The 18,145-nt window shown below is 40.8% G+C and overlaps 1 protein-coding gene across 4 annotated transcripts in view; it reads right to left on the bottom strand.

Annotated features, from left to right (window-relative positions):
* LOC105383930 (arrestin red cell) overlaps positions 1-18,145 on the bottom strand; it is a 75,605-nt gene that overhangs the window by 12,282 nt on the left and 45,178 nt on the right. For all 4 annotated transcript variants that reach the window (XM_048633343.1, XM_048633344.1, XM_048633345.1 and 1 more), the window contains exons 3-7: positions 16,156-16,214; positions 8,275-8,370; positions 4,350-4,410; positions 3,495-3,637; positions 2,317-2,543 (exon numbers count right to left, since the gene is read on the bottom strand). In XM_048633343.1, coding sequence (XP_048489300.1) covers positions 2,317-2,543; positions 3,495-3,637; positions 4,350-4,410; positions 8,275-8,346 — 503 coding nt within the window. In that variant the 5' untranslated portion in view covers positions 8,347-8,370; positions 16,156-16,214. The remainder of the gene's footprint in view (positions 1-2,316; positions 2,544-3,494; positions 3,638-4,349; positions 4,411-8,274; positions 8,371-16,155; positions 16,215-18,145) is intronic.

Below are 18,145 nucleotides of genomic sequence, written 5' to 3'. Positions count from 1 at the left end.
GCGGCGCGAACCGCTCTATCTGTTAGTATGTATTAAACGTGCCGATTGCACGACAGCTCTCGTTCGTTCGTTTCTCATCAGTATAGAGTAACGCTCCTGTACTTACCGTGCGTCACCATTCCCATGAGCAGTCCAATGATCTTAAGGCAGTTTAGAACAAAAGCTGCATTAGACAGTTTCTTCAGCAGAGACATCGAAATAAAAAATTGATTGCACAACTATCCCCAGGAGCAGTCTACAGGTCACTTTGGGCAGTTCAGAAGAAAGCTGCTTTAATAGAATACCCTACCTCAGCGGAGGCATCAAATCGAAGTGCTATAACACTTTTAGAAGCGGTGCACGTTACCCGATTTGTCGTCATCCATGCCGATGCGGCTACGGCGACTGCAGGTGGTTACTCAGGCTTCCTTGGTGTGCCCTTGTATGGCTAACATGACCAACCTTGGCAGTAAACGTTCGTCTGCATATGCCAAAATCACTGATGAATAGCGCGCGTTACTCGATACCTTCTAAATAAGTCACTCATAATGATGGCTGATGATGATGATGACCGTGCTAGCAATAGTGCAGGCGGTTCCGCTGAGCATAAAATCTCTTCCCAGACAGGGGGCGTTTGGATCTGGCAACCAGAACAGGAGTGCCAGGTGTGCGCAGCGATGCAGGTGGGACAACACCAGGGCAGGAGTGCATGGCTGGGTCTATGCAGCGATGCAGGTAGCACAAACCGGTGGCCAGGGCCAGGACCGGGTGTACGCTGCGATGCAGGTGGCACAAAACGGTGGCCAGGGCCAGGACCGGGTGTACAGCCGCCAGGGCAGGAGTGCATGGCTGGGTCTATGCAGCGATGCAGGTATCACAAACCGGTGGCCAGGGCCAGGACCGGATGTACGCTGCGATGCAGGTGGCACGAGACGGCGGCCAGCGCAGGAGCACAGGGCCGGGTGTATGCTGCGATGCAGGTGGCACGAACCGGTGGCCAGGGCAGGAGCGCAGGGCCGAGTGTACGCTGCGATGCAGGTGCCACAAGACGGCGGCCAGCGCAGGAGCACAGGGCCGGGTGCAGGTTACACGAAACTTCAATTTCACTGAATCGGCCTGCCTACCCTCAGCGGGTAGGTACCGGCGGATCACATTACTCGCCGCACATGCCACAATGTCCCAACATACTGAAACTTCTGCTTCCTGTAAAAATCCTTTGACGGTTCTGGAAAGCTCCTGTTTGTAAAGCCTTACATAAGCTATAATCAAGTGCATTATTGTAATAGCAAAGTTTTTATCAACTGTTTTCTAAAAATATTAGAAATTGAGGGTAGAAAAATATATTTTTATTATTTTTTCCTGTATAAAATTAACATATGCTTTACTTAAAGCGGTCATTAATGTAAGTATCTAGCTCAAGCGCCACTAGTAGGACCGGAATATGTGATCAATCATCACCACGACTATTGAATCGGACCCTACTGCGTGGGATAAAAACCCCAAGCGCCAGAGCATTATGACCAGTGGCTGAGCTTTTAAAAGCAGTAAATAATAGCATTTTACTCACGGCTTATCAACTCAAACCTTCGTTGCGAAATCCTCAGCAATGGCTGCGTGCGCAGCAGCCGGCAGGCCCCGCGCCGCCTGGTCCGCATCACGCTACAGCTCCCAGCAGCGAGGACTCCACAAATTCAATATTATATTTTTCCCCGTCGGAGCGAAGCCGACGAGAACCGTGGCTACATTGAGCCATTTTGCCGAAGTGTTCACTTCAAAAATCAAAAACCAACTGAGGCGCGCGGGCGACTCACTCTATTTATATAGGCACCCGCACCTTGCAAATTAAAGGTGGAGAGAAAATGGACTTTATTTAACTGTCACTGTGACCCTTATGATGCCGAACACGGAGAAAGTCGAAACGCCATATCTCACAATGTTTAACTAGGTTTCAGATAGGCTCAGACTACATAATATACCAATTTTGCAAGACCCTGTATATAAACAACGTTCGTTCTCGCTGTAGGGTAGGGGGGGTTCTGGCTTACCTCTCTAAATCTCCTTCTAAAATGCTGCAACGTCACCGACGCGGGGCAGTGAGAAGTGGAACCCACCACGGGGTTGTCCCACTCTTTATATACACAGTTGACCAACCGTTTGAGCGACTTGTCGTAGAATCCGCCACGGGGGTGTCCCACGCTCTATATACACAGTAGACTAACCGTTTGTGCGGCGGCAGGGAGAAGTAGAAGGGACCACGGGGGTGTCCCACGTTTGTACGGCTTGTAGTCTTAGAACCACGGGGGTGTCTCACGCTCTATATACACACAGTTGACTCACCGTTTGTGCGGCTTGTCATCTTGCGTGTCGCCCACGAAGGCCTTGAGCTCATAATCCACGCCGCACGGCTTGCCGGTGTCACCGGGCGCCGGCTGCAGCGTCACCGACGCGGGGCAGTGCGGCGGCAGCGAGAAGTAGAAGGGATGCGCGGAGGGGCCCAGCTTGCGGACGAGACGCTCCTGCAGGCGGGTCAGCGGCCGCTTGCTGGGGCCCGTTGGCGGGTAGATCTGTTGGTTAGGGAGTGTGTTAAATGTGCAGTTCATTTTGTGGGAAAGTTTTAAGTTACGGGACCAGCTTGCGTAATAGATGCTCTTGGATCCAGCGCTTGCTGGGGCCCGTTGGGTAGTGTATCAGTATTAATTTGGATTATTGTTTCTTATTTATTATATGTTATTTATATTCAAGGTTGCCTGTAACAGATCGCTCTTTGCGATAAGTTCGCCTATTGTTCATTATAAGCGGTTCCATTGGCGAAATTTGATATCAAGAGGATCGGTTGCACAATTCCGGAAAGTTGCAGTTATCAAAGTATTACGAGTATCTAAACGTGTTCATCAGACTTGCTGTACGAACTTTAATCTAAGCAATATTAGAAGCTAAACTCGAAACACAGCGCAGAGTTCAGACTCCCCCGCAGCATATAAACGCCTGCAGCGGAGATCGTATAAAGTTATGAGCAGTAAGATTACTTAGATTATTTAAGCAGATGTTGGAGAGAAATTTATGAGGTCAGTAGTTTAATTTTACAGAAAAAAAGAATCTCGCATTTGCTTGATAAAGACCCAAGATCTACCCTAGATATACATACCTACCTCTACTGTAGTTGCACACAATTCAGTATCGTGCGTCTAGCTGAAACTAACGTTAATCTAGCTAGGCAGTAAAAAGTCAATTGTAAAACTTGCACTTAATGAGAAAATTTCTTGCCAACTTTCGGTTGTATAGAGTTTGGTAATTAGGCTAATTAAGGACTTCGAAAATATCACGCTTCAAAATTTCCATATAATAAAGTTGTGAATAAAAACTAACCCCACTTATTCATAAAAAAGTTATTGGACGCTTTAGCTATTGAACTGTTTTGTCACTCTCTGTCAAAGAACGAATTGTTATCTGGTCCACCCACCAGCCAGCACCACGCCACCTGCACACCAGTGGGGCTACCACCACCCCCACGTTACCTGCTCAGCGGCGAGGTACAGGTCCTTGCGGAAGGTCAGGCCGAGCACGTCCAGGTCCTCGCGGCCGTAGCGGAACGCGGCCAGCACGTGCCCGAACACCTTGCGCTCCTTCACGTACTCGGGGTCCACGAGCACCACGCCATCTGGAGACCAGGAACAGAAGGTATAGCTCACAGTATATAAAACGTAACGTAAACGGATCGTCACCGTATTGCCATCCACCCGAGCTTGTGCCGAGGCGAAGGGATTACTTTACGATTCGCATAAGTGTGCGTTACAGTAAGGAGGTTTCATACAAAGAATACTGAACGGCTCACGATCCTGTGATCTTAAAGGTGCTGAACCACCACAGAAAAATTACGAATTAACAAGCAGCTTCGCTTCAAACAGCCGTCAGTAAAATACAACCGCGGCAATGTGATCCGACCTTAAGTTGATCACTGAGCAGAATTCATATTGTAGGACATCTGATTGGTGCATGAACGCACATATCGTTTAATTAATGCATTCATGTAATTTTTCTTCCAAGGCGAAATGTATAAATGTACAGGTCAAAAAAATATGTAAGTAAAATCAAAAGCTCAAAGTAAACAAATACAAAACTGAGCAGCCACAAAAACAGTGATAAAGTTAAGTAAGTATTTACCAGCAAAGCCAAATCGACTTTCATAAGACTTTGAATCTAGAATATTTACTCCCAGAATCCTCTAGCAAAAAGGCGAATCAAATGGAACACACGTGGGGATGTTTAAGCAAGAACTTCAATAAAGGCACGGCATCTAAGCCTCCGCCCGCAGTATAAATACAGTCACGCAAATAGCGCACGCTTGGGCGAGCTCGTGTCAACACACGCACCTATTGGATCCACGTGCGAGATGTGATCCACGAAGTCCCGCTTTCCGAGGTACACTGTGATCTGGAAGAGAGGAAAAGTGTATTATTAATAACAGAGTTGCTACTGCTACTTTTATTTAGCTTATATTGTTGGTAGGTTCAAACGAAAGGGATATGGGATATGTTGGCTAGGGGCCAGTGGTTACTTCAGGGTACATAATATGATAACTAATTGGAGCAGTAGGTAACAGACCTACTTAAATTTTATTTCAGATAAAACTTTACTAATTGCCCAGAATGGCAATTAAAAAATAATATTAGGCTGAAAATTTATGAATTTTATCAAATTAAACAACATCTTTGAGAGCGATACGTATTCGTATGCGTTTTCGTCAACAGTAAATACGTTTCCGTATGTATATCCGAGGTGTTAGACAGTTTAATAAGTTCGTGACACTATCAGTTAATCCGACTTTGTTGGTACAACGACAAACACCTACACAAACCTACAAGCATAACAGCTTCACTCAGTGCCGGTTTTAGTACTACCAGCGCCCTGGGCGAGATTTCTACGGCGCCCCCTAACCGCAATTCAAACCCATACGAAAAAAGGCGAAGGATAATAGAATAATTTCTATAATATGAAAAGAAATAAATATTTATTTAAAAAAAACATGCACTTCGTAACTTAGCGTGGACCGCCTGATTACTGCGTTTATTGGTTTTCGATGCTCTGAAAGCTAACGTAGAAGTTTCTGCAGACGTGTTGCTACCGCTACTGTCATCGATATGGGAGCAAGAACAAGTACCAGACAGCTGGAAAGAAGGTGTTATAGTAAAACTACCAAGGAAAGGTGATCTGTCGAACTGTTCGAATTGGCGGGGCATCAATTTGTTACCGGTCTGCTCGAAGATCTTGTGCAAAATCTTGCTGAATAGGATGGCTAGTGCAGTGGACGCACACTTGAGAGAAGAGCAGAGTGGTTTCAGACAGGTACATCGTGCACAGACCAACTAAATCTAATCCGAATGATCCTCGAACAATGCAACGAAGTGCAATGTGAAGTCTTTACATTGTTTATCGACTTCGAGAAGGCATTCGGCCGAGTGAAGTGGTCCAGCATATGGCGCACACTCAAAAAGAGAGGAATACCGGAGAAGATCATCGGACTCATCAAGTGTCTGTATGAAGGGTGCTCCTGTAGAGTGATGCACAAAGGCCGTCTCACTGATCCAATCCCAGTGTCTGCAGGTGTGAAACAAGGATGTCTACTGTCTCCACTTCTGTTCCTTATGGTCCTGGACGACTTTATGTGTAGAGTGACCTGCAAATGCCGAAGGGGTTTACCATGGTCTCACGGCAAAGACTTAGAAGACATCGACTTTGCCGATGACCTGTGCTTAGTCTCTACAAAACGTTCTGACCTTCAGTCCAAGACAAACGACCTAGCCACGGAAGCTGCGAAAGAGGGCCTTCGCATCAATATAGGCAAAACCAAGGAGATGCGTCTTAACTCCCTTGATAACCAGCCGCTCCAAATTAATGGCGAATATGTCGAACGGGTTGAGAAATTCACCTATCTCGGGGGAGTAGTGAACCCAATAGGAGGAACAGAGATGGACATCGAAACCCGCCTAAACAAAGCTAGAGGTGCTTTTGCCCAGTTAAAGCCGGTATGGAGCTCTAACGTCATGACCCGGCGTACAAAAGTGAGGATTTTCGAGTCTAACGTAAAGTCAGTCTTGCAATACGGTTGCGAAACATGGTTCGTTCGGAAAGGCCTATCCAGCAAGCTACAGGTATTTATCAACAAATGCCTAAGGCGAATTTTGCGGATTTAAGCACTGGCCACGAACCATTTCGAACGCGGAATTGTGGAGGCTGACTAAGCAGAAACCCATCGAACAGGAAATCCTCACAAGAAAATGGAGGTGGCTGGGTCATACCCTCAGAAGACCCGAAGAATTCCCGTCGAAGCAAGTGCTCAGCTGGCAGCCAACCGGAAAACGTAAACGGGGCCGCCCAAAAACAACCTGGCGACGTTCTGTGGAGAATGAGGCAAAAGTTGTGGGAATGAAGTGGGAGGATCTCGCAGCCGCTGCCCAAGATCGAGCCAGATGGAGAAATCTACTCAAGGCCCTTTGTCCCTGCTGAGGGACGTCAGGATGGATGTATGTATGTATGTATTTGTTTTAAAATATGTAATTGCGATAACTGTTTTTAAGTGCGTGTACCGATTGAATGAATAAGAATGAGCTGTGTTCGGCTCCATCAAAAATAACGCCAACCCTTTTGAACTAAAAGGTTAAAAATCCATCTAAATCTATTTGATACTGAATTATCTTATTTGAAAGCTTATGACAATGTTTTTAAACTGAAGTGCACAAAAAAATGACATATGAAATTCTTTTTTAATTTGATTTATTTGTTTTTTTAGGTTTTACTTATGCAAAACATCAAAAAAAAATTAAAATATGGCTAGTTATTTTTATTTTCGGTTTTAATCATACATTTTTGGCAAAAAAAATAAAAAAACTTAAATATTAAATATCTTAGAAATGGTTAAGTTTCGCATAATGCATTATAGGGTTCAATCGACTGGAAATGCCTTCCTCTATCACCTCCTGAAAGGATCAGGTCTACTTACCAATAACCCTGTATATAGGGGCGCCGCTTAACGGCGCCCCTTAAAGTCCGGCGCCCCTGGGCGGTCGCCCATACGCGCCCTACCCTAACGCCGGTACTGGCTTCACTAGAGTACTGACTTAATTATTCAAGCTCAAAGTTGCATCGGGGCAGGAGGGTTACTCTATACTGGCGAAAAACTTACAAACGAGAGCTTTCGTGCGCTCGGCATCGGCACTTTAATACAACGACATAGAGTTGAGGTAGAGTAACCCCCCAGTATGCAAAGAGATGGAGTAGACGGACTATACGATATTTCATCGACCAGCAAACTATGGGGCTCTAGCTATTAATCAACCGTAGTGGCAGTTAAATTGTTAAATCCAAATGCCAATATCAATTTGCATAACTTTCGATATAGGTCACTGCAATAAAAGCTTTCACCGTATATTAGTTCGTGTGCCTACTTAAATCTGAAAACAGAGGCGAGGCTTTTAGGCCAATTCAATCTGATTTCATCACTATTATCATCATCAGCCTATGTCAACGCACTGCAGAGTACTTATAATATGTTCAGTTTCTTTTCTAATGTCATCGGACGAACGGTTAAGTGGTCTCTACCGACTAATCGGTTTTAAAAGTAAGAAATAATTTGACAACTGTTTTCGGAAGACCTAGCTTCTATCGTCATAGGTATTATCATAAATATGGACTGTACGTTGTTGTACCTAAGTAAACTTACTGGTATTATCATATCTAGAAACTCATAGAGTACCTATGCAAACAAAACTTCAGAAATACATAAGTAGTTTAATATTATACACGGGTATAATATCAACCATTTCACATTACCATAACGGTATTGCTTTCATGGCTATATTGCGTACTCTTACGCATGCAAGCTCACTTCTATATTGGCAATTTTGCGGAGATACAAAACGTACTTAAATTATAAGGAATGAAACTTTAGTTGCACCTGTTTTTTTATACTTTATCCACTGTTGGACCTAAACCTTCCCAGAGTAACGTACGCGTATGCGGGTTTTTATTGAATCAGTCTGATTTACTTTAGCTAGATAATGATGTAGCCCGAGTGTGACATCCCAGGCGCCTAGCATCTGCAGCAGTTACTGTTTGTTTGTTATCGACTTCGATAAACTTACTTGATGCACATTCCACCAATCACAGCGCCATATTTATAGCGAATCGAGATATAGTGAAGCTCATCTATGTCGATAACAAACCCGTGTAGCGGCAGCTGATAGAGCTAAACGAGAGCCCGTTATTATATTCTGAGGTATAAAGTCACATATAACTTACCTTCCCATTGGGCGAGCTCTTCTTGAAGACCCTGGTGGCCTGGCGCTGCTTGTTGCTGCCCGTGTCGTCCATGGCGCCGCCACGACCGCTTCACGGCTGCGGGGATATACAACACATTAGACACAATGTTACTGATACGCTTATTAAAAGCAATGAAAAAGTTTCAACGACAAAAAGCAAAAAATGGCGCCATTTGTTATAAACATTTAATTTAAAATTTAAACACAATACACCATATTTAAGTTTTGAGTTGGTGATATTCTGATGCGCTGTTGAATGAACTACAATTATGGTCGACGGCATCATTAAGCTAGCATTTTCAGCATTAGCGTTTAGGAATAATTTAGTGCTATAGACTGAACATTTAAAACTACTCAACGTTTTTGATGTCTGGTATGCAACAAACTGATACCCTAACATAAAGGCTACTAGAGGAAGAGCCTATAATAGAGAGGAGGGGAACAGAAGAAGACTACATAAGGTACCACCAACAACAAATTCATAGATCGCAACGATACCGAACTGTTCTGCTGTGAATAGGGTAGCCATTGCTTTGCATACAACTTTTTCCGGACGCTTTCTAGGAATGGTTCCATTTTAATCTAAAATTAAAATCACAGTTTCGCGGTTCCTCGGATATTTTCTATACAATAACTGTAACAATTTCCCCGTCGACTGTTAAGGATCTTTATCATTTAAATTAAATTGAATATATTTATGTGCCTATCTCAACCTGTCTTAAGGCTGTCACTAAAGCTGGAAGAAAATCAGAATCTGTCAAATCTAGTGAGGGGGGGTTGAGGTATGCGGGGCGTTCTACGGACAATGACATGAAATTTTAACATAGTACTCGAAAACATAAAAGTGAAGACATGCCACTTTGTTAAAAATATACTAAGTAAGTAATATTGTTTTGTGATACGAAAATATTTATTTTTATTTGAAAGTATTTTTAATATTTAATAATTAATTATATATAAAGTCGTACCCGTGCCGATATTTATACAGGTTGTTGCAAAAAGGGTTTAATACTATGCCGAAACCTACGTGTGCAGCATGTTATTGATGTTATTTCTAAGCCAGGAAATGAAATCAGAATGTAAAAAAATCGCGAAAATATTATCAGAGTTTAATAGTTCAGGGTGTTGTATTAAACTCTGCCCCCGTGTAATAAAAAAAGTATAGTTAGCCGAAAGGGCGTTACTCAGGCGTCACTCTGAAAAACTTTTATCCTACGTAATTTTTTATATTCATGAAAAAAACGCTTCTTCATATAATTTTTTTTTGGTCACGTGACCTTTTAGTTAGACGACCTGTTTTTTTTTGGTGTTTCAAAAGCAGAACAGTAGTTTGCAGAACTCTGCATATACAGGGTGTCACAAAAGGTTACGTAGCTGGCAAAGGGATATGGGGAGGTCACCAGAAAAATAATAACATGTAAGTACCCCCGCAAGGGAGTACATTAGTACAAGGCGAGAGTGTGTATTTTTTTTTTAAGTACTTATGTGTATTTGGGATATGATAGAAATAATATTTTTGTTTCTTAAAAACCAAAAAATTTACACCTTGCTGCGCTCTTTTGCTCACTGTAAGTACACCTACAAATATTGCTGTATTAAAAAAAACGGTTTTGTTATAACGATTATAAAAAAAAAGTTATTTTCATGTCAAGGAGTCATTTACCTAATTACGATTTCACTCAACAGCAGGTGAACTGAAAAAATAAGTTCTAGTTCTATCATCACTTTAGATCGCAAACATTGTAACTCCACTTTTCTCGGCGAAAAGTACTCTTTGGTGTCAATAGAAACGTTTTTTGAATTCACATGTTTTCCTCTTTATTCGAAAAAAAAAACTGTATTCCGCATTTTACCATTTGTTTTCCTCTAAACCCCAAACCGTGATTTTTAAACAAGAAAACTTAGTAATTATACCCTTTATTCTCATATACAACGTGCGATGTAGGCGAACGTGAACGAAAACTATGCAATAAGCCTTTGTTTTTATTACTACTTTAGTAAATTACAATAACATACTCAACAATGTTAATTTTTTTTTGCAATGTTATGTTGTTAAATTAAGATCTAATATTTTATTAACATGAAGTTACTTTCAACTTTTTTTTGCATCTATGCGTCGAATCACAGCATGACGGCTGCTGCAGCTTCCTGGTGTCCTGTCCTCCAACCAATCCCACCAGTACTGCAGGTTGCGTCGAATACGAGCCATTCTCTTCGACTTGACAAGACAGGTGCTCCCGGAAGGATCATAGATCGCACGGAACCCGTACCGTATAGAGGCAACGGACTCCTTTGCAACAGCCCCCCAGATTCGGAAGTAGCCCATGCACTGCATGGCGAGCACAGCTGCAGCAATTTTTTCGTAATGAATCATTGGGATGTCATCCCCGAAGGAGGCTCTCAGCCTACTTCACGACCTGTGTGACATTAGAAAAATGCACTGTGCTAACGCCGTTTGCGAGCTTGATTTGCAGGACCGCGTTGTATGCCAAGTTCCACAGCAGAGGGGTCCAAGACCTACCGCTGTGGAACTCCGCAACTGAACTTCTTCAGTGAAAACAAACCCTCTCTTTTCGCATCCTTAATGTACTTGTTAGACACGTATGACCTCTGTCAATTTTCTGCAGATGATGGTATACAAGAGCCGCCCTAAAGGTTCGCCCTCTAGGGGATAGAGTTGAACGCGGTTACTATTTTTAAGCAAACAGCCAGCGCAACAACTCGCCCGTGGTTCTTATCCTGCTCCGAAAGTGAACGAACGCAAAGTATTGTACCCACTATTCGAATCCGCATTTCGGATCCCAAACTGACTGTCCGAAAGGTCGAAACCGTACCACCACAGAGGTATGACTCGTTCGAAGAGCTTATCAGGCTCTTACAGCAATCAGATGTGTCGGTACATTGAAAGATAATCTACAGGCCTGCTTTATTTATTTAGGAGCACTAATGGCCTCCTTTCAGTCATTGAGTCACTGGCACTCAGGCTGCGGTTGAACAGGAAGATAGACTGTCTAAACAAATCATTTTTAGGCTAGTTAAAAAAAACTTTAGGTGGGTAGTATGCCAACTAGAACTACAAATAAAACAGTATTTTTGTCTCCTCTAAAATTTGGTCACGAGGAGTTACGATGATTACGATCTAAGGTGACGCTGACGATATTTTATACCTACAAGGTATTGAAAAAAGGGTATAAAGCTTAGCCAAAAGTGGATTTAGGTGCCATTCTGATCCACTTTTCTTCTACAATTTTGAAAATTCACGTAACAAAACCTTTTACATAGAAACTTATTCGATCACGTGACTTTTTACTATAGAGACCGAATTTATTTTTCGAGAATTTCCAAAACTTGGAGAACAAAAGTTGTTCAGAATAACCCCTGAGTCAAACCCTTTCGGCACAGTATACCCTTTTTGCAACATCCTGTATAGGTAATATCAGGTTTATAAAAGACCTGGGCCTGTAGAGTGAGACTCGGCATGGGGAGTCATAATTTATAGATCTTTTAGGTTGCAGTGGCGAATGGGCACTGGTAGCCCTGCCCTTTTCTATAACTATAACTATAGGTAATTTTATGGCAATTTAAAAATGGTATAAAATTTATCTATTTGAAAAAATCATTAAAAATATACATTACCTATCACCCTAATTTAAAAAAAAAATTCAGCCCTTACTTTAAACTTATAACACCCCTCTATTTCCTTCAGGGGTTAAAAAACCTGTGTATTTAATATTTTCTTATGAGTTTTTTTTTTTTAAACTAGGCTCTTACATAGTTGTACATAATATTATGCGGTATTTTATTCCACTTGTAACGCATTAAATTCATAGCTACAGTAAACATTTAATTTTTTTCATGGCGAGATACAGTCGCACTTAACCGCTTTTTTGCAAAGCTTGTTAAAAATAGATTTAAAAAATTATGTAAATTTTAGATCTTCAATTTTTAAAAATACTTACTTATTTTTAACAACCTGTAGTGTACAGACTACCACATCTTAAAATATATATATTTTTAATTAACTACGGTTTTTGGTTTCAAATAAAACAAATTATGAACTTACTTTTCAACACCCTGTATATTGTGTAGCTTACCTACCATACACAACCGTTAAAATAAAATAAATTACCCCTCAGAATATAAACAGGCTCGCGCTTTGGCATACTGCATTGACCGTATAGTTCTTATTCGGAGAATCTAATAAGTGTCTTTATGTGCAATGTTTACCTTTATCTATGCATCTGTAACTCTATAGTAAAAAATGTAAACAAATCGAAAAGGCGAAATGTTTTCTAAGAATTTTCGGCTTTTCTGCATCTAAAATGATTAGAAAATTAACTTTCCATAGCAAATGCATATGTATTATAATACTTGTAGTCATAATTTGTTGATTTAATCAGTTTTTGTGAAATATTTGATAAAAAATAAAATGGCGTGGGTATCGCTCCTAACAGGCCGCCACCAGGGCGACGACTGAAGAAATCTGAAATCTGTCACGGTGTCATCATTTTTAAACCGGAATTTATTAGTTTTTTGCAAAAAAAGTTGACTTCTGGTCCATTAAATCCAACTCTTTAAGGTAACTTTGTTAAGAATTTAATTACCTACACATACATATAAGATTCCATGAAAATGGGCCCTCTGATTTCGAGGGTTTTTTCATAATAAGTCAAAAAATGGCAAAAGACATGGTGTGTTTGCAATTTTTTTTAACATACTTATTATAATCCTGCACCAATTTATAAGCAAATAACATGTTCAGTATACCCTCTGCTACAAAATATATTTTTATCAATGTGATAGAAGCCACCGTTTTTCCAATCTAATCAAGTATATCAAGCCGACTTTAGCATTTTAGCTTTAGGGATCCCCTTAATCCATAATACGAGTATATCATTATTAATTAACGCACAATACGATACACCTCGAAAACTTATTTATTATGTAGTAATGCCATGAATACGGGAGATACGAACACATGAACAGTATTCTGGCACGGAAATAATAAATTATGTAGTCTGAAGAGCATGAAATCGATTGTTATATAATCCTTGATGGGAAAATCTCTGTTCTCGGTGGAATGTAGGGGAATCCCGCTTGCAGCTGAATCACTACGAATATAATTTAATAGCATTATACTATTAGAGAATGATTTTGCCGAATATTTGGAGGCAACAGCTGATAATGCATGCTGAGCTTCAGGTCTTTGATGTTGTGCTCACACACCGCTGTATTTGAAAATTAATTCGTGAGTAGATGTTACTTATCCCAAACATTTTCAATGACAACGGTAACTAGAAACAGCGTTCTCTACGTATGTGTTAAAATTTCTTTGAACTATTCAGCATTATATAAATTACTTAACACTAAGTTACTGAAATGTACAGATTCAAATGTTCATCACGTCCCAGCAGCCTTCTAAAGTGGCAATAAAATCCAGACAGATATACCCCTCAGGTGCGTACTTAAGTTAAAGGATACACTTAAAATTCCGGGCCTGAATTTCGTGTCGATAGGTACCTAGTAACGGTAATCAAATCGATTCTCTTCGGCAAAGCTCAAACGTATGTTTTATTTAGTCTCTCATTCGCACTCAAGGAACGTAAGTAGGCACTTCTCTAACGAGAAGGTCTCTCTGGCTACTATGTGCACGAAAGGAGTGACGTTTTGCAACTGGACTAGCTACCGTACCACTACCGAAACATTAGTAATCCTTAAGCAGCGTCGCTCCCCTATCAAACATCTGTCAGATTGATAGAAGTTACGTCAGATTTTGAAACGAGCAACGCTGCTTTTGGGTTGTTAATTGATAATGTCCGGTGGTGGTAACCCAGACCTCACACCCCATCGTGTGTCACAGAGACGCTGAAAAGAGAGACTAGTATCATCTACTGTAACCTAAAGCTAGACTAGATTCGAATGCGTGCGTCAAATCGTCCATGTTTGCAGCTATTTGACTCAAAGCTCACAACAAACGCACAAACTACCGGAGCGGCCAGTGGGGCGCACTCCCCATTAATGTTTAATTGCGTCCTCCATGCGTAATAGATTTTATGTCCGAGGGAAAGCTTCATCGCCGGGAAAAATAATAACAATTTGTTTTTAAGGTCAATCACCAAACAAAATAATCAAACGTTTCAGTATCACATACGGCTACGACCGCGCACAAACATAAAACTTCGCTCTTTGTCGGAAGACGATTAAGCATTTATACAAAAAAAAATAGTAATGTAAGAAGTTGGGGAACATAAGTCTGGAATTGGAACAGAAGTTCTTCAGCAGCTTATAATAATGACGTCATGAACGATATCTCCAGGGGCAAAGTGGAAGGAGTCTTGGGAACTTGTTGAATGTTATGATGGGTGAATGTCCTCAGATATACTTAATACCTACTTGTATACTTGGGAGAAAACGTACATGCTTTAGTTTGATAAATATGTTTAATTAAGGATAATTGTATCATTTCTGAAATTCACACAATAGACAAACATTTAAAATATCTTTCAGACGAAATGATCAAATCTTGAGCGGGGTAAAATTATCATGAATTTTCATATTAGATTTTTCGAAGACCTCTTTTAACATGGAGGTGTTAACCTCGTGGAAGCTTCGAGAGTGATATGCTCATCGCTTATATTCACAGTGACGCTATAAAAGTTTTACGGGCAAGACATGGGCAATATCCATGGTTATACATAACACGAGGTGGGGTAAATTAATTTTCTCTGCGGACGGGGTGGCTCCGCTCGTATAGTCACTCCGTTTTATTGATATCTTGTGCTTCGGCGCTTCGGACGACTATTAGGTTAGGTTAGGAGCACTTTGCATGATAAAATAAAGTGTCCTGGCTGCACGGCACTGTTAACGACGTAGATAATCGTCATTAAATCGCTATTCGCGATAAACTCGTGCATAAAACCAGTTTATATCTACTATAAAGACGCTGTGCTAGGTTGCAGGTCTAGGAATCAAACAGTTCACAGTAGCTGACCGCCTAGAGTGCTTACACTGTAACTGATGTAAGCTACAGTTTATCAATCATTTAAGGACATTATTTTCCTGCACCCCTGTAAATCTTGTCTGTTATGCTTGGGCTGATATCGACTCAAGGAATTGGCAGATACTTATTTATCAAGCTCAGGAGCGTTACTCTATACTGACAAAAAACGAAACGAACGAGAGCTGTGCATTCGGCACGTTTAATACAACACGATAGAGTCGTGGCTCGCGCAGCAGAGCTCCGAAGCTTAGTTTTTCGTCATATAGAGTACTTACCAGAAATATAGCTGTTAAAGAGCTCGCGATACATGGGTGCAGTAATGCAAATAGGTGCAGGCGCCAGTGTATTTATGTTGGAGACTTAGGTAAACACACATGTATGTTGTGTATGCAAATATGATAATGACCATGAACAAGTCAAGGTTAGCCCACGGCACGACTTATTTTTCAAGCTGGCTTATGCTAATGCGCTATAGAAAATGCATGGTCGGCTGAAAACTGGCAAGCCGGCAATGAAGGAGGAAACTACAATTGTGAACATAAACCATATTTAAACATTATAATATTATACTTAAATATGTAGAGGTATTATAACTATAATTGAAGTAGCCATGATAAAGGAAAGCGTTAACCTATCAGTATCGTACGCAACGGACGCATCGCATTCAGTATTATTTGTATAGAAATTCACACAAGTGCGTCACACGTACACTTCATCAGCATTGCCGACGTCGTTTCCCCATACATTTAGGTATGATAATCCGTTTAATGCGATCCGTAGGATACTGAAAGGTGGACGCTTACATTTAAGGGGATTCCTTTTTCCACTAGACTAGAATAACAAGGATGTGGATATACTCACATGTCCCTGATGTCGGCTCCAGGGTGCGCGTGGCACTAGCACCCGCCTGCCGCGCCGCCCTGCAACAACACACACATTTACATTTTACTACAGAGAATTGTGCAGTTCAGCAGTGTATACGACACACAGTGTGACTACCCAGGGTGCACTTGATAATAAGGTACAGTTGATACATCATTCGGGAAGGCTCCTTTCATGCATCCCCTACGATACATGTATGTACTACGTACGTTACATAAAAAAACATATTGCGGCATTCTTTGTTGGCGTTATTTGTTAAGTATAATATTATGATTTTGTGTGTAATAGTTTTTTTTTGAGTTAACAAGATAAATTCATAGAAATATGTATTTCAATCATGCTGAAAATGAGAACTTTGTTTAACCATAACAAATAACGCTCGCAGCTCCGAACATATTCAATTATCAGAATCAAACGAAAACAAACACACAACTAAACAAAGTATATTATTTGATGGACACAAGCTAACAGTAATTAACGGAGCGAAACTGTTATGAACATTAAATAATAACATTTTAGTGTTGGTTTTACCATTCATTAATAATATAATCTATCCTATTCCTAGGTACCTCGTAGCTATTAAAGCGGGATTAGGTATCATATCATACAGGATATGTTACCGATTTATGACGTTCCTATTATAAGGGTCTGTTTCACAATGTCTGGTTAGTGGCTACCTGACGGATAAAATACATGCTGTCACTCTCTGTTATTATTTTTTAGACAGTGACAGCATGTATTTTATCCGACAGGTAGCGACTAACCAGACATTGTGGAACAGGGGCTAAGTCTAATTAATATCCTGCCTATACTCCGGGACTCATGGGTTATACGGTTATGGGTTACGGTACTACCTACTTATATCCATAATGATAAGCGAAGCGACTGATTTATTTACTCAAATAATTTAATTTATTTACTTATTTTCATAAGGCTTAAAATTTGTGAATGTGCCTAACTGTGAATAATCGCCGGGAATTTCGAATTACCAAGATCAACAGTGCACAACGTAGATGTATTTGATATGTATACATTTAAAGTAAATACATATTTAATATAGTCTTTAGTTCTGCAATGGTGAATTCAACCACTGACAATGATGCCAAAAGAGCGACAAATAAAACACCTCTGTTTTCGGCCGGAGCGGAAAACTGATACCTTTTATCTCGACACGTGTAGAAATATTTAGCGCCACCAGATAATGTTGGAAAGTGGGCGGGAAATTGGAAGTGGCGAGCGCTACTCCGATATTCCAATAATTTGTAGGCACCTACCTACTACCGATGCCGCCGCGAGGGAATCGGTATCACGGGTGTCTATCATATCAACGGAATATTTGATAAAATCATAATAGAATTGAGGCACATGGATATTTCATTTTATTTCTTCTCATTCACTTTTTGTGTTAGTCATAATTCTTATAATTATTATACCTGAATCGAGGGATAAGTGTACCTACAAATGTACAATCTCGATAGATGACATGGATTACTCTACGTTCCCCTGTGACCTACTGCAATACACGGAACATGTCTGACGTATTAGATTGTCCCTATTTAGCAGACACAGGTACTAATGAAATTTGCCAGAAACAAACAACCATCACAAATTTGTCTCAAGCCAAAAAAATCCGCCAGCAAAACAGTATGCGTATAAGTACGAGCTTAAGTTATATTGACGATTCGTATTTTTTTAGCATACGTAAAAATGACATATCGTCTTTTTATCTGAACTCTTACGAATCGTCAATAACGTGTACCTTGTGAACGCACCGTTACTGTGAACTCGATCCAATATGAGGACACGGTCGTGGAGCAGATCGGATCTGAAATATCACGTGAAACTGAACCGGGGATCTCCGCCGATCAAATAATACGATCGTATATTGAATGCGCTTGTTCGTAAATGGTTTGTAAGAGGAGAATATCAGAAGACAACAACATTTTGTTGCGGTTGCGTGGGGGCCCTT

This window comes from Plutella xylostella, chromosome 5 (genome assembly GCF_932276165.1).
Source record: "Plutella xylostella chromosome 5, ilPluXylo3.1, whole genome shotgun sequence".
NCBI lineage: Eukaryota > Metazoa > Arthropoda > Insecta > Lepidoptera > Plutellidae > Plutella > Plutella xylostella.
Note: the sequence above shows the minus strand (reverse complement) of the source record. Positions and strands in the feature narration are given on the sequence as shown.